Genomic DNA, 17289 nt, shown 5'->3' on the forward strand with positions numbered 1-17289 from the left:
TTCATCCCGCCCCCTAGTCGCGTGGCTTCCTTAAGCAGAAGCGCGTCATAGACGCGCCAAAAAAGAACTTCAAGCGAGGTCCGAGTTTGCCTTCTGGGCTTGTGCTCGGCCTTCCCCGCCCTGCGTCTGGCGTTCTGGCGCGCAGTGACGCGGGCACCGGGCGGCTCCGGAGACGGAGTGTCCGCGGAGCCCTGCGTGAGAGTGTATACGGCTTACGGCTCTGTCGCAGGCTCCGGGGCTCCTGAAAGCAGGACGCGAGGAAGACGGGGAGTCAGGGATTGCGTACGACTTTTCTCAGGCTGCTTCCCTATGTAGATGTTGGAATCGCCACCGTTCTCAGTATGTTATCCTGTTGGATCGATGTGGAACGTAGTGTTGCGATGGAATGTCTCATCCTGAGGATCCTGAAGACTTGAGCTTTTATCACAGGGCTATCACAAGCAACCTTGATTATTATTAGTTTGCATACTTGCGAATCTTTTATTTATTAAAACCTCTTAGGGTTAGAACAGGTTCTCCTAATGAATTACAGCACAGCGTATGAATCTATCAATAGTTTGTATCTGTGGGATAGGAATTTTTAAGTGGAGTTACTTTCTTTTGGAACAGTTTTAGGACAGCCTGCCACAGAAAGTAATACAGCGAAGATTGGGCTATGTTATTTCCCTAGTATCGTACTGGTGAGGATTATTTTCAGCCAATACTGCCCAATATTAGTTCCACACAGAAAACCGGTTCAAGTTAACTCCTTGATTTCTCTCTTGGTGGTTTGTTGAAAACTGGTATTGAATAAATGTCTATGGTGTACCTTAATCATGATGGAGATTAAAAGAATTAACTATACAACACATAAGGTTTATACTGCAGCATGGAACTTTGCAAGCCTAAGTGCTGGTCTTAAACACAGTACATTAATCCCCCCCTTACTATGTTAATACATTTTTTAGGAGTGCTCTTGACTTGTGGAAGACATGAGTGGTGCTTATAGAGGCAGAGGTTTTGGACGAGGAAGATTCCAAAGCTGGAAAAGAGGAAGAGGTGGTGGGAACTTCTCAGGAAGGTGGAGAGAAAGAGAAAACAGAGTTGACCTGAATGAAGCTTCAGGAAAGCACGCTTCTGGTACGTGCACGCAGGGATCGATATGTTTTCTCTCGGGAAAGAGACAATTCAAGGGCCGGTAGATGCCAGAGTAGGTAAGGGGGACTGCTGCCAAGTGAGGACCCTCAGGTCCCTGGAACCTACATGGTGGAAGGAGAAAACTGACTCCATAAGCTGCCCTCTGACCTCCACATATGCACTATGGCATGTGTGGGCCTACTAGTGTGCACAGGCAACATAATGTAAAAAGAAAAAAAAAATACAAGGAATGGAAATAATGATAATGCCTATTAATAATAATGCCTAGTAGATAGCAGGATAGTTTAACTCAGACTTCAGGTCTGAAGGTTAATATTTATAATTCTTATTGAAATATCTAATTTGGAGTCTATTAATAGACTCCTGTAAAAGGAGAAACTAGTTGGAGGGAAAACTAGCCAGTGCTTTGGTTTTTACTAACATCGTATTCTACGTTTTCAGCACAAGCCTCACAACCGTTACTTCAACAGTCAACATTGGATCAGTTTATCCCGTATAAGGGCTGGAAGCTTTACTTCTCTGAAGGTGGAGTTTAAGAACCATAAGTTATATATTCATCTTTGGATACTACAATTCATGTTACCGTTGTGCACTGGTCTTCCTGCTCTATGCCGCCTTTCTCTCTTCCAAGCATTTGTTTGAGCATTATTGCTATATGATGTATCAGGAAAACAGGAACTGGTGAATGTTTCAAAAGATTTCATACAAGGAATTGGATATGTATATGGTAGACTCAACACAGCAGTCTGATTCCTGTGACTGAGGGAGAACCAACCAAGAAATGCCAAGGTTATCAGAAGTGGGAGCTCAAAGGGAGAGGCAGGACAACGGTGACATATTCATTGCATCGCACCCTTCCAAAGCTGTGCTGTATCACTTTGAAAGACGTCCTACTGTGTGATGAGAACTTAGACGAATGAAGCTGATTGTCCCTAGTAATTGAGGATAGATCAGATGTTCCTGGAGGCTAGAACTATACTATCCTGTGCAGTCGCAGGGATGCCATGGAACAAGGGGCTGGAGAGATGGCTCAGCAGTTAAACATGCTTACTGTTCTTCTAGAGAGCCTGACCTTGGTTCCCAAAAGGAAACTCACTCTGAAACCCTTTTTGACCTCTGTAGATGCCTACATGCATGGCATGTGCTCCCGCTCTCTCCCTCTCCCTCTCCCTCTCTCTCTCCCTCCCTCCCTCCCTCCTCCCTCTCCACCTCCCTCTCTCCCAAGCATGTGCACTTGTGTGCGTGCGCGAGCGCACACACACACACACACACACACACACACACATAAAAGTAAATCTTACAAGAAGAAGAAGAAAAAAAGAAAAACAAGAATAGTTTCTTGCAACCTTCCAGACCTCCCAGTGTCCTCAATTGGCTGAACTAATGATTGAATAGGAATTTGGGCAAAGATGACAGTCAGACATCAGGACATAGTAATAGGCTTCTTGCCAAGGATTAGATGGCACTCGATGTTTGTAAAGTGTGCAGATGTTGGTTTTCTGTTTTCTTACGGTATTGACGTCTCTCATATCTCTTATGAAGCATGGTTTTGTTCTTGCCTTTATTTGTAGCTGGGGGTTTTCCCTCTCCAGTGTACTGTAGTGCTTGTAGTCAAGGATCCTGTCTTGTGACAGACTTTTAGTGTTCATTGTGTGAATGAATTCGTTTCCCCTCCCTATTAATTTGATAGGTGTGTTTCATAGGAGAGCCTTTGTTCCTTTAGGATACATCAGCCACACCATTTTCATCATCACCCTGGTAGCTAGCTCATACCACTGTAAAGTGATTTTTAGATTATTAAAGATGGAATTCAAAGAATACTTTGCTTAAAATTGACCCAGCTGCATTTCATTAGACTTTCTGTGACAGAGAAATGTAAAGATACTATACAACTTTGTAAAAATATTAAAAAGTAGCATTATAATTTTGAGATTACAGTTAAGCTTTGGTCTGTCTCCAGATCCTTCGGAAATAATTAGCAAGTGGCAGTTTGGACTAGTAGAATTTACTTTACAAAGATAGTGATTGTCTTAACTCTGTTCATGTATATGGCTTTGCATTTCTTAGACTTGAATAAGATATTTGAATGATAAACCGTTTGAGGAGTCTAAGACTCAGAAAGCTTCTCAGATATTTGGGGTTTTATATATATTTTAGGTTATTTAGACATTAGTTTTTTTTTTAAATCTCAAATATTCATACCAGCATTTACGCAAATGCAGTCATAACATGGAATAGGCAAGGAAGAAAAATGTTTGGGGTTTCTAGGGATCTGTCTCAGCAGTATAAAATGCTTCCATCTGTGCCTCTTGGTGCTAATGCTGAACTTGTTGGATCAGTTTACAGTAATAACTCTCCCTTTATTGAGAAGATTCAAGCATTTGAGAAATTTTTCACAAGGCATATCGACTTATACGATAAGGTAAGAGCTTTCTACCAACTTTGGCAGTTCACCATTATGTGACAACTAACTGGACAATGTTTGAGGAGCTAGTGAGCGTGAGCAGTGCAGCTGGGGAGGTGTTAGAAATACCAACTTCAAAAGTTTGTTAAGTATGTATATGTAAATACATTTACAATATTACGACTATGTAATAAAACTTAGAACTATTACTGTCTGACTATTACATGCTTTCTGAAGTGTATACTAAATGGATACTTATGATAATTGACTCAAAAAAGCAATTGTTATGTTTAAATTTTAATCTTTTATAGGATGAAATAGAAAGAAAAGGAAGCATTTTGGTGGATTTTAAAGAACTGACAAAAGCTGATGAAATAACTAACTTGATACCCGATATAGAAAACGCACTAAGAGATGCCCCTGAGAAAACACTGGCGTGTATGGGGCTGGCAATACATCAGGTAAATTTGGGCAAAGTTTTAAAAGGAGATATCATAGTGTTTGTACTTTCTGAAAGGCACTTAGCATTTGGTAACAGATGTTGGTTAGAGTTTAAGGATTGCAGTCTTCCCCTAAGAGGTGGTAAGTTCACCTATGTACAAGTCGCCCGAATTAGTTTAATTTCATTAAAGATACAGATGTTGTATTTCCTTTTTGAGAAAGTATCTGATTGTAAATATAAAATAGGCATGGTTTTAGGAACTTGGAGCAAAAGGATTTAACTCAGGTGTAGTTAGGCATTGGGAGAAATCACTTATTTCCCCACTGAGTCCCGTATGTAAACTGGAAGTAACAGTAGGGTCTGTGCTTGTATCGGTTGTTCTTAGGAACAGAAGCGCCCACATAAGTGCTTCAAGGTAAAGGGCAGCTGGTCCCAGGACGGGCATCGTGGCTGCCTTCAGGGGCTGGGCACAATGGGGAAGGCCAGAGGGAGATGTAGGCTTATGATAGGTCTTAAGGGGGTACAATCTGGACACAGCAGCGAGTCAGGATATCCAGGTGCAGCAAACAGATCACCACACACTCATGTGTACTGCTAGAACCCTGCACTGGCAATCTTGCTTCTTGTCTTCAGCCTCATCCAATCACCCATTGTTTCTCTAGTCAGGCAGCCACACCATCTCTTTATTCTAACATGCACAATTCCTTTCTATCTTTCCTGCTCTGGCTTAGGCCCTATGGAATTTGTTTAGTGGAACCCAGTGTGAAATGTCTCAGAGGGATGTTATTTTATGTGTATGAGTGTTTTGTTCATATGTATGTATATGTCATGTGTGACTAGTGCTCAAAGAAGTTAGAAAAGGGCATTGGTTCCTCTAGAACTGGACTTATGGATAGTTTGTGAGCCACCATGCTGGGAACTGAACCTTGGTCCTTTCCAAGAGCAGCAAGTGTTCTTAACTGCTGAGCATCTCCCCAGCTCCGACTGTGTTTTTAATGCTAAGTTTATGTGGGACAAAAGTCGTAAGTAAGTAGTGATGATGAAGTGTTCTGGTGCAGGCATAAGAAAATCTCAAGTCAAATAAATAATCTACTATAAAATAAATAGAACCAAATATTAGTCCTTTAAATAACTATCAGGGTAGTATTTATTTACTTTTCTGAGATGTTCATAAACTTTGGGTTCTATGAGGATTTTGCTTAAAGAGACTATTTATTTTTCAATCTTTGACTAAGGTATTAACTAAGGACCTTGAAAGGCATGCCGCCGAATTACAAGCTCAAGAGGGATTGTCTAACGGTGGAGAGACAATGGTAAATGTACCACATATTTATGCAAGGTGAGAAACATGATGCTATTTTTTTCTCAATAACCTTTTGATTATAGTACCAACAAGTGGGTTTCATTGTGGCATTTTTATATGTATATAAATGTTACTTTGTTTTTATTTTCCTGGCACCCCTCCCCCAACTCTTCTTATTTCCCTCTCAGTGTTTGGGGGACCCCCTTCCTCCCTTCCAACAGTCCCCACATCTGTCTTCATAGCACAGAGATTCCATTACCCTCTCTTGTTTTTCTCTCCCTTGAGACTTGCTCCCCAACTCTCATGACTTTCTATGTTCATGTCCTCTGTCTGTGTGTCTATAAATCTATATTTCATATGTGTGAGCAAGCAAGCAGTATGTGTATTTATGTCTCACATATTTTGCTTAATGAAATGATCTCTAACTCTACCTATTTTCTTGCAAGTACCATAATTTTATTCTTGTTTACAGTTTAGTAAAATTCCATTATATACCTTAACCATTACAGACATCTAGGCTAGTTTCTTCTCTTGGCTGTTGTGAACAGTATGCAGTAAATACGAGTGTACAAGTTTCTGGAGTGCTTGCTCAGAATCCTTCAGGAATACTTGGTAGTGCTATAGCTGCGTCATTTGATAATTGGGATCTCTGTATTGATTACCAGTTCACATTCCCATCAGCAGTGTATAAGGACTCCTGACAGATAGTCATTCTGATTGAGATGAGATCTCAAAACAGTTTTAATTTGCTTTTCCCTGATGTCTAATGACAGCAAAATTTTTCCAAATATCTCTTGATCATTTGTATCTCTTTCCTTGAACTATATTCAGTGTATTCTCGCATTAGTTAGAGTAGTGGGAAGGGTTTAAGAACAAGAACCTTGGGTTACTGAGATAGCTCAGTGGATGAGAGGCACTGCCATTGAGCCTGATGGCCTGGGCTCAATCTACAGAGCCCATATAGTGGAATGAGAGAGCCAACTCCCCAAGTTGTCCTCTGACCTCCCCATGCATGCCGTGGTGCACACACAAAACACTAAATGCCAACAGCAACAACAACAACTACTACTTCAAACTTCAGGGTTTCATTTTCCTCTTCCAAAATTTATAGAAGATATTTGATAACAGCACCCACAAAGCACAGACAGGTGGATCTCTGAGTTCAAAAATTAGAAACCCATAGGTAGCTTTTTCCTTTTTTTTTTAATTGTATTTTTTTAAAAAGAATTACTTATTTTATGTATATGAGCACACTGTAGCTGTCCTCAGACACACTGGAAGAGGCATCAGATCCCATTACAGATGGATGTGAGCCATTATGTGGTTGCTGGGAGTTGAACTCAGGACCTCTGGAAGAGCAGTCATTGCTCTTAACTGCTGAGCCATCTCTCCAGCGCTGGAATATGTTTTTTATTTTCGGTTTTTGAGACGGAGTTTTTCTGTGTAGTCGTGGCTGTCCTGGAACTTGCTCTGTAGACCAGGCTGGCCTCAGCCTCAGAGATCTGCCTGCCTCTTACCCCAAGTGTTGGGATCAAAGGCACGCACCGCCACATTTCCTTTTCTTTAAAGAGAAAGTTCTCCTACTTTTTCTATATATATAGACAGCTATATATGGGGTTTAGCAGTTTTCATAAAATTTAACTTGTGAAGTTTCTGGTATAAAGAGGGATAAATTCTGTGGCTGTGCCTAAGAGGAACTTGTGAAAATATAACTCTATATATTGTAAGTTTATGGAGAGACACATTCTTGTTTTATTTTTAGAGTGTACAACTATGAGCCCTTGACACACCTCAAGAATATCCGAGCAACTTGCTATGGGAAATACATCTCTATACGAGGGACTGTGGTCCGGGTCAGCAACATAAAGCCTCTTTGCACCAACATGGCTTTTCAGTGCGCTGCATGTGGAGAGATTCAGAGCTTTCCTCTGCCAGATGGAAAATACACCCTTCCTACAAAGGTGATATGTTCTTTAATCGACTGTCTTCTTTAATTCTTGTCTTCTTTACCGAGGAGGCACATCAGTTTACAGAAAGATTTGCCAGTGCTTTTGAACAGAACTGTTGCAGAGCAAATGGCTGTACACATAGAGCTCAAAAACACAAGACTTCATTATGTTTTGTGGTTGCCTGGTTTAGAAGGCTGGAGGAACCCTCACCTGGGTGTTTCTTCCTCTGTGTCTCTGTGGAGTTGCCATTACAAAATGGATCTGCTAGAGTGAGGCGTCCCATCTTTCTTAAGGGTTGGTTTTGGCTTTTCACACACATTATGGCAGTTCAGAGCTTATAGTCTACTCATGGCTATTGACATCTGCTGTGCAAAGAGATCAGTTGGTAGGCAGAGCACTGTCCTTAAGCCAACTTCATAAATCATGCAATTCCATTTCTGTCATGGTTGATTAGAGTCAGTCACAGATTGCCTGGATTCCAGGAGATAAAGCTCCTGATAGGGAGTTACACTATTGTATATATGATGCAATGCCTTAAGCTTATAAATGCATCTTGAGACACACACACACACACACACAAAGTGACATAGGAAAAGTTGGACACAACTTGCTTATACAATGAGAAGTACTTGTCAGGTGACTGTACCACACAAACAATGCAAGGGGGGTTAACGTTTATTGCTGTGAAGAGACACCACAACCACGGCAACTCTTATAAATTGCGACTAGCTTATAGTTTCAGATGTTTAGTCCATTATCATGGTGGGCAATATGGTGGTATGCAGGCAGACATGGTGTTAGAGAAGCTGCTGAGAGATCCATGCCTTGGTCTGCAGGCAGCAGCAGGAGGCCATAGCCACAGTGGGCATAGCTTGAGCATAGGAGACCTCAAAGCCCACCTTCACAGTGACACACTTCCTCCAACAAGGCCACAACTCCTAATAGTGCCACTCTCTATAGCCAAGCATTCAAACACATGAATCTATGGAGGCTGTTCCTATTCATACCACCACAGGGGGCTAGAGGAGAGTAGAGGGTTAGTGAAGATCCTTAGTGAAAGGCTTTTCAAAAGTTGAGGATTAGGTCAAAGCGTATGGCCTGAAGGAGGTGGTGCAGTCAAGGAGCCCAAGGACTGGGAGACTGCCTGGACAGAGGAAGCTGTAAGGACATGATAAGTACGGAGGTAAGTCAGGAGCTTTGGCTACTCATAGCAGAGTGAATACAGAGGATGAGAAGGACAAGCTAGAAAAGGACCAGGAATGATGCCTGAAGATGGTAGCAAGAAGTGGGTGAGATTATAACTGAGTTTTCTTAACTTGATCATGGCTTGCCAGAAGCTGAGTGTAGATGACTTCTGTTGCAGTGTCCTGTGCCTGCGTGCCGAGGGAGGTCATTTGCTCCACTGCGCAGCTCTCCTCTCACAGTTACACTGGACTGGCAGTTGATCAAGTAAGTACTCAGATGTTAAGTAAAAGAGAAGCTCTCATTCTGCTAGGTAATCGATGATGGCAATGATTACTGATGAGTCTGTGCTTTAAAATGGTTTGAAATTGATTGGTTACTGGGTTCTAGAGAGGATGCAGTGATACCTCCCATTGCTACGGAGAAGTGGTTCATTTCCTATCTAAACGATGTGATGCACTGCACCTTCCATGATGGACTGGGATAACACTGACGTTTTAGAGAAAGGATCACTTAGAAGTGGGCTACTTGATGACATGCTCTCATTTTCTGTTGAGCATGTTACACCGATTATTATTGGCTTGTTTTGCTTTATTTGTTTTAAGAGTCAGGCATTATTTCTGTATTTTTAAAGAAGATTTATTTATGTGTAGTATGTCTACGTGAGTTATGCTGTGAGTGTAAGCATCCATGAAGATCAGAAGAGGGGCATTTAAGGGCAGAAGAAGAGCTTCAGGCCCCCTGGAGCTGTAGTTACAGGCAGTTCACGAGTGCTGGGAAACAAACTTGGGTCCTCTGGTAGAGCAGTGAGTTCTCTTAACTATTTAGGCATCTCTCCATCATCATCATTTTTTTTTCATCTAGTAATTTTAGGTTTTCTTGATTATATGTCATATGTCCATAACCACCCCCCCACCTTTTAAAAGATTTATTCATTTTATGTATATGATGAGTACACTGTAGTTGTGAGCTTTCATGTGGTTGCTGGGAACTGAACTTAGGACCTCTGCTTACTCTGGTTGGCCCCACTCATTCATTATTATAAATAAGTATACTGTAGCTGTCCTCAGACGCACCAGAAGAGGGCATCAGATCTCTCTCGGGTGGTTGTGAGCCACCATGTGGATGCTGGGATTTGAACTCAGAACCTTCGGAAGAGCAGTTGGTGCTCTGCCGCAGACCCTCTGAGCCCCATTGTCTGCGTGGAACGGGTCTCTAGTCGCAGGTGGGCAAAGCGTCGGATGGAATGACAGACAGATGTACACAGGAGAGGTTGTGTAGAATCTGAATGTAATTTGTCAAATTGAGCATCAAACTTTTTATACAAAAGAACATAGGGAAGTTAGGTGACACATCGGCAAGGTACAAATGAGGTTACCGGATGCTTAATGACTCTTACAAAAAACAGAGGAATGTAAACACAAAGACTGGCAGGAGCTGGGCAATAAAACAACTGACACAAAGTCAGCTCTATCTAAGGTCAGCTATAGTCTTAGAAGCCAGGTGTGAGGTCTTTACACTCCTAGGGCAAGGGCTTTCACACCCAAGTCATGGTTCTAATTAGGGAGTTCCATTCTAGCTAACCATCTCATGAATAATGCAATACTCTAAAACCACAGCCCGATCTACTTCCTAAACCATTGTAAATTCCTGTATATGGGAGCGACTTGGCTTTTATTCTAAGTGATAGTGTAATACCAGAGGCAATTCTGAATGTCACTGAACAGGCAACATTCTTCCTGAATTCCAAGCCCATGGTCAGCTCAAGGACTTTCTAGGACGTTGGAACACCGGTGAAGGCTTAGCTATGTCAGAATTCAATCTTAAAAGGCACTTATAAGATAATACTAAAAGAGAGTACGTGGATCCATACACCAGACTAATGCTGGAATAAAATATGAGTATATGGGTTGAAGAGAATGCCAGACTCCAGGAGGTGAGTTTCCGTGAAACTCTCTGCCTCGTGAGTGACTTCTAGACCTCTCAGCCTGTCAAGCTGACTCGACCGGAGTGCGTGGCAGTGCTCTTACCCGCTGAGCCATCTCGCCAGCCCATAACCATTTTTTTAAAATAAATAAATAAAAGACTTAAAGCCCTCGAGTTGGGTGTGTGTAATTTTCCCTGCTCTTAGTGAGAGGTTTGATGCTATTCTGATGCTCATTCCTTTTAGGGTGCTGGACACTTTTGCCCCTACCTTCTAATCTCTTTCTTTGTGCAGTTATCCCCATGGCTCGCCACACTTTCTGTCCTGGAGCTGTCTTTAGCTGTCCTGTATACTGTCCACTATTTCCTCTTTCGCCTTCCTGTCAGATACATCCCCTGGATTCCCACTGCCTTCTGTTTGCCTTACCCTTTCATGTTTGCACACTTTCTAAAGTAAAGTGGCTTTTTGTTATGTCATTTTTAGAAATGTGTGCTTTGTTGTTACTGTATTGAGATAGTAATTTTGTAACCATGTGTAACCTTGCACCAACTCTTCCTTAGCCTCTTGGGATTCTGCTGAGGACCTAGGTTGCCATTTCTCTATGCCCTTTCTCAACAGCTGTCTCTTAAAAATGATGTGGTAGCTTTTTCCTCTGGGTAAGATATGTTTGTATCTCAGTAATTAAGGAAATTGCTTGTGAGTTTTGTCTGTGCATTCTGAACTTCATTTGCTTTACCCGCCACTACGTTCGGTTTTGGTGTTTTCAGAAGGAGTGAGTCCTATTTGTTAGCGTTTGAGGGGTGCTAGGTGAATGAATGCACAGATTCATTCTGCCATCCTGAATTGGAAACTGCTAACGTGATTTTTTTTTTTTTAATGTACCATTGAACTCCTTAAAAAGCAGCCTGCCTTTATCTAGAACAGTATCCTACACATCCTGAGTTGATGAAATAACTGTACGTAAGATATATTCTAACTGAAAGCTTTGGACTGCCTTAGAATCCAGGAGCTGATGTCTGATGCACAGAGAGAAGCTGGTCGGATCCCTCGGACGATAGAATGTGAACTTGTTCACGATCTTGTAGATAGTTGTGTCCCAGGAGATACAGTGACTGTTACTGGAATTGTCAAAGTCTCCAATTCTGAAGAAGGTATGCTGTAACTTTCTCAACAGTGATGTGCTAGCTTTTGTCTTCGTATAAGATATTTCTGCATCTCCAATAATTCAGGGAATTCCTTGTTCATTATGTGTGATGAAGTATCTGGTGGCTCAGGCTTGAAATTGCACTCTTTAGGAAGCTGAGGTACAAGGATAGTCACAATTTGAGGTTAGTCTTGAGGCCTTGTCTCTAAAAGCCTCAACTGAGGGAATAAATAAAGTCACTGAGTTATGAATCTTGTTTAACACTCTAGTCAATTGTGTGGAAAATGAAAATAATATATTTAATATTTGAATTTACAGGTTCTCGAAATAAGAATGATAAGTGCATGTTCCTTTTGTACATTGAGGCAAATTCTGTTAGCAACAGCAAGGGGCCGAAAGCACAGACTGCAGAAGATGGTTGCAAGCATGGGACACTGATGGAGTTCTCCCTTAAAGACCTCTATGCCATCCGAGAGATCCAGGCTGAAGAGAACCTGCTCAAGCTCGTTGTCAAGTAAGTCCTAAGTTACCTGAGGCTTTGTTAGGGATGCATGTCAGCGTGCCCTTGTTACTAGTCAAAAACTCTAGACAGAATGGTTGGCAAATGATTCCATAAGCCAAATCTAGCTTGCTATGTTTTGTTTTAGGACCTGTGAAGGTTTTTATATTTATGGATGGTTTAGAAAAATGAAGAGTACTTCATAACACAAAATTATGTGGAATCCATATATTTTATGCCATTTGGTGTCCATTAGTAAAGCTTTATGGAACATTACCACCTTCAGGCACGTATAGGAGTTCGTAGCTGGCTTTGCACTGTTGTGACTGTGTAGCAGCAACAAAACCACCCACTTGGCAATGGGTGTTTATACTGATGTCTTTTCAGGGAAAAGCGGTACCTAGTGTAAATGAAGACCATCTCTCACAAGCTTGTCATAATATAGTATTTTTTGGCAATGTTCTGACAGTTTGGGGATAATTTTGAAACAGTGAGGAAAATCATGAGGCTGAATTTACCATGCCTAGGAGCAGTGAAGGAGGAAGACTTGGAATGTGGTCTGTGAAGAAGTTGGTCTTGTCATACTCCCTTTTCCAAGACGTTGGGCTCCAGAATTGAGGCGTCTCTCTGCTTGAAGTATGTCAGTTCGCCAACTGAGGAAAGTTTTGAGTTACTTGAGTTCTTGTCCTTAATCTCTCAAGACTTCCCCTCCAAATAGGCATCCCGACTTACTCTGTGACAGCTAGTGCTGTGATCGGGTCAGCAAATGTAAGCTACATAGGAATTGTTGTCTGAGCAGATGCCCAAGGAGCAGACATGTTGAAGCTCAGACACCTCTCTGCTGTCCTTACTGGTCATAAGTGAAGTTGCCTCTTAGCAGCCCTTTGTCCCTGGCCACCAGTTTGCCTTTTTCCCTTCTGTCTTCTTGTTTGTGATTTCATCATCCAAAGTAGAGTTTTCTAGGACCCTTCACTTTATTTATCAGAAGATTGACAAATGAGGCAGGTTATTGTTTTGAAAATTTTTGGTGAAACATCCCTCAACCTGATTGATTTGCATGTTGTTAGCAGCTGCCACTACACTACAAGTTGAGTCTGTATAGTCTACAAGGCTGAGATGATTTACTTCCTGGGCCTTTAAGAAAAAGTTCATTGATCAACACTAGGTGAGAGAACAGAGAAGACAGTGTTAGAATTACCAATATATGGCAAGTTTAGATTCCTTTGGAAGCAATGATTTGGTTAAATGCCATTTATTTGGGAGAAGAGCTTAGAAATAGCAGGAAGGCAGGAGTAATACAGAGAAGGGAAACCAGGTTGGGATGCCCTGATGAGCAGGTAGTTGCCATTAGCTGCCTATGGGGACCTAGATTGGAGGAAAAGCCCAGCACTTCTGTTCTGCCCTTGTGTCTACTGAGGATGCTTCTGCGCTCATGGGAAAGTCTGTGATAGACTTTCAGGTGATTGGTAGGGTGTGGGTGGCCATTAGACTAGAACATGGTAAAGATGATTTCCAAGGGGCACCAGTTTCTGTTTACACTTATTAAAAAAGGAGGAAGGTTCATAGTTTACTCCTGGTTCCTTCCCCTTGTTTGTCTTTTGCTTACAAAATGTATATATGTAAATACCATGTTTGCGTGTGCATGCATTATGTTGACAATCAAGTATGTTTCTTGTGTTTCTGTTGGTAAGTATCTTATGTTTTGAGCCTGTCTCAGTGAACCTGGAGCTCAGAGGTTGACTGGGCAGTGAGCACCAAGGATGCTTCTGTCTCCACCTTCCAGTGCTAGGACTACAGTTCATCCCTCTACCTGCCTTTTCATGTGGGCGCTGCTTTCACAGCTCGTACTCTGCTGGCTGAACCATCTCTCCAGTCCTTGGAGATTTCTTTCTTTTCTCTTCTTTTTTTTTTTAATATTTTTTATTATATATTTTCCTCAATTACATTTCCAATGCTATCCCAAAAGTCCCCCATACCCTCCCCACCACTTCCCTACCCACCCATTCCCATTTTTTTTGGCCCTGGCGTTCCCCTGTACTGGGGCATATAAAGTTTGCGTGTCCAATGGGCCAGTGATGGCCGACTTTCCAGTGATGGCCGACTAGGCCATCTTTTGATACATATGCAGCTAGAGTCAAGAGCTCCAGGGTACTGGTTAGTTCATAATGTTGTTCCACCTATAGGGTTGCAGATCCCTTTAGCTCCTTGGGTTCTTTCTCTAGTTCCTCCATTGGGGGCCCTGTCATCCATCCAATAGCTGACTGTGAGCATCCACTTCTGTGTTTGCTAGGCCCCGGCATAGTCTCACAAGAGACAGCTACATCTGGGTCCTTTCGATAAAATCTTGCTAGTGTATGCAATGGTGTCAGCGTTTGGAAGCTGATTATGGGATGGATCCCCGGATATGGCAGTCTCTACATGGTCCATCCTTTCATCTCAGCTCCAAACTTTGTCTCTGTAACTCCTTCCATGGGTGTTTTGTTCCCAATTCTAAGGAGGGGCATAGTGTCCACACTTCAGTCTTCATTCTTCTTGAGTTTCATGTGTTTAGCAAATTGTATCTTATATCTTGGGTATCCTAGATTTTGGGCTAATATCCACTTATCAGTGAGTACATATTGTCTGAATTCCTTTGTGAATGTGTTACCTCACTCAGGATGATGCCCTCCAGGTCCATCCATTTGTCTAGGAATTTCATAAATTCATTCTTTTTAATAGCTGAGTAGTACTCCATTGTGTAAATGTACCACATTTTCTGTATCCATTCCTCTGTTGAGGGGCATCTGGGTTCTTTCCAGCTTCTGGCTATTATAAATAAGGCTGCTATGAACATAGTGGAGCATGTGTTCTTCTTACCTTTTCTCTTCTTTTTAAAAAAATATTATTTATTTCATGTATGTGAGTACACTGTCACTGCTTTCAGACACACCAGAAGAGGGCATCAGATCCCATTACAGATGGATGTGAGCCACCATGTGCTTTCTGGGAATTGAACTCAGGACTTCTGGAAGAGCAGTCAGTGCTCTTAACCGCTGAACAATCTCTCCAGCCCATAGATTTATTTCTTGATATTCACATTCTTAATCTGACTCTTCTGAATTGAACTGAAAAGGAATGAAATTTTAAACCACCTTTGAGTACTACTGTTTGTGCTGAGCTCATACGTTAGTGTTCTCCCTTCAGTGACTTTGCTATACAGGTCTCAAATGTCTGTTCAGACAAAACAAATACCTGGGAGGGCAGCAGACCTCATGATAGTGTAGTTTAAGTGCTCTGTCCGGTCAGCTGTGCATTGAGTTACTTTAAGATGGTTTCAGGCATTCCCTTGGAGCATAGATTTTAAAGCATTCTTCTTTTTATAGACTAAATAAGACTTGCAAAGGTTTACTATAAGAATAAAATTTATGGGGCTGAGGAGATTAAATTTTGCTTCCCCTTTGATATTAAATAAAGGAGATTAAGCAAATTGTAAAGTAGCTCTTGTAATGGACCTATACAATTCAAGTGAGAATTTAAAGGCTGTATTCTGTTTTTCAGCTCACTCTGTCCTGTCATTTTTGGTCATGAAGTAAGTATATTACTTCAGTTTAATTAAAAAGTACATTGTTGTCAATTTTAATACTTTAAAGTAGTGAGATTCTCTTACCAGTCATTAATATTTTAATATGAATCATCATTCTCTATAACAGCAGTTTTCAACCTGCGGGTTGCAATTCATAACAGTAGCAAAATTACAATGATGAAGTACTGTACACTGAAGTCATTTTTTGGTGGAGTCACCATAACATGAGGAACTGGACTAAAGGATGGCATTAGGTAGCATTAGGAAGGTTGAGAACCACTGATCTGTAAGTTTATGTGGAAGGCAAATAATATCCATGAAACTGTCGGCAGTTACTGGAATGGACACCTTTCAAAGCGACTGGACACTAAGTAAACACCAATAGGTGCTTGGTGCTTCTCACTCTGGAGTGGATTATGGTTTTACATAGTTGTTCCTAGCAATTGCTAAGATCCTGTTGACTTAAATACTTCCAGTCTTTGTTTTGTTTTGTTTTGTTTTACTTATTTATTATATGTAAGTACACTGTAGTTCAGACACTCCAGAAGAGGGCATCAGAGGGATGGTTGTGAGCCACCATGTGGTTGCTGGGATTTGAACTCAGGACCTTCGGAAGCCATCTCTCAGCCCTCAGTCTTTGCTTTTAATCATTTGTGTTATAGCAGGTTGTTTCTAGACAAACGTTTGGTTTTTTTTTGTTGTTGTTTTTTGTTTTTTAGGCCAGCTTTTGCTTTGTTGCCCCAGAAAGCCTTGAACCCATAACTTTCCTGTGTCTGTATCTCGAGTGCTGGGATTGCAGACTTGCTTAGCTTTGCTTCTCAGCTTCATTGTAAAGCAGTAAAATTCAGTCACGTTAGAAAGTATCCTGGCTGGTGGTGCAGCTTAGGGCTGAGCACCTGACTAATTAGGCACTAAGCCTTGGGCTCCATCAGCACTGCAAAGGGGACAATCCCTAGACAAACCAGTGCTGTAGACATGCAAGAGTGCCCTGTGCCATACACATGCAGGAGTGCCTTGTGCTGTAGACATCAGGAGTGCCTCTCGCTAGTCATCTTTACGTTTCTTTCTCTGTTCTCTCCTTCCACTCGAGCTCGTCAAAGCAGGTCTGACGTTAGCACTCTTTGGCGGTAGCCAGAAGTACGCAGATGACAAAAACAGAATTCCCATTCGAGGAGACCCACATGTCCTGATTGTTGGAGATCCAGGCTTGGGGAAGAGTCAGATGCTACAGGTAGAAAATCAGTTATTTGGTATTTTGCCTTTTGCTTATATTATTGGCAGGTGACATTTCTCAAAGTGTGACATGTTTGGGTTGTAGAAGAACTAGTTTGACTAAGGGTATAGAGATTTGTGTGAGTAATACACAGTGTATCTGGCCTTACTTTCACTTCAAGCTAGCCTCCTGCCACACAGACTATATAGGCATCTTGGTCTCTGAAGGTCTTAACTATGATAAAATGCTATTTTCCTGACACCATCATTATTATACCTGGTAATGCTAGTCTATTGTGCTGTGACTACATCAGTGACCAGACAGTGAAGGGAATAAAGCTGGGTCATGCATTCTCTCCATGTTAAGTACATGAGCTTCTTACTCTCCAGAGGATTCTGGTAAAGGCAAGGGGAGGAGCCGTCTGAATACATCGCCACTGTTTCTCTGAATCCAAAGCAAAGCAGCTTCTTTGGTCAATCAGTTTTTAGCCACCAAAGAAGGTTCTGTCTGTCCCAGCCAGAGCCTGCTGC

At 41.7% G+C, this 17289-nt stretch overlaps 1 protein-coding gene across 4 annotated transcripts in view; it reads left to right on the plus strand.

Moving 5' to 3' along the window:
• Positions 1 to 10: 10 nt before the first annotated feature.
• Mcm8 (minichromosome maintenance 8 homologous recombination repair factor) overlaps positions 11 to 17289 on the plus strand; it is a 28061-nt gene continuing 10782 nt past the window's right edge. The window contains exons 1-12 of one of the 4 annotated variants that reach the window (XR_003953691.1): positions 11 to 339; positions 948 to 1119; positions 1579 to 1662; positions 3477 to 3559; positions 3853 to 4002; positions 5219 to 5322; positions 7049 to 7247; positions 8599 to 8684; positions 11341 to 11492; positions 11804 to 11999; positions 15522 to 15552; positions 16637 to 16777. Coding sequence is in view for 2 of the 4 variants with exons in the window: in NM_001291054.1 (NP_001277983.1) it covers positions 972 to 1119; positions 1579 to 1662; positions 3477 to 3559; positions 3853 to 4002; positions 5219 to 5322; positions 7049 to 7247; positions 8599 to 8684; positions 11341 to 11492; positions 11804 to 11999; positions 15522 to 15552; positions 16637 to 16777 (1374 nt within the window). In the remaining 2 variants the exon portion in view is untranslated. The remainder of the gene's footprint in view (positions 340 to 947; positions 1120 to 1578; positions 1663 to 3476; positions 3560 to 3852; positions 4003 to 5218; positions 5323 to 7048; positions 7248 to 8598; positions 8685 to 11340; positions 11493 to 11803; positions 12000 to 15521; positions 15553 to 16636; positions 16778 to 17289) is intronic. The other 3 variants (NM_001291054.1, NM_025676.4, XR_374505.3) reach the window with 3 other exon arrangements.

The sequence above is a fragment of the Mus musculus genome, chromosome 2 (assembly GCF_000001635.26).
Source record: "Mus musculus strain C57BL/6J chromosome 2, GRCm38.p6 C57BL/6J".
In the NCBI taxonomy this organism is placed as follows: domain Eukaryota; kingdom Metazoa; phylum Chordata; class Mammalia; order Rodentia; family Muridae; genus Mus; species Mus musculus.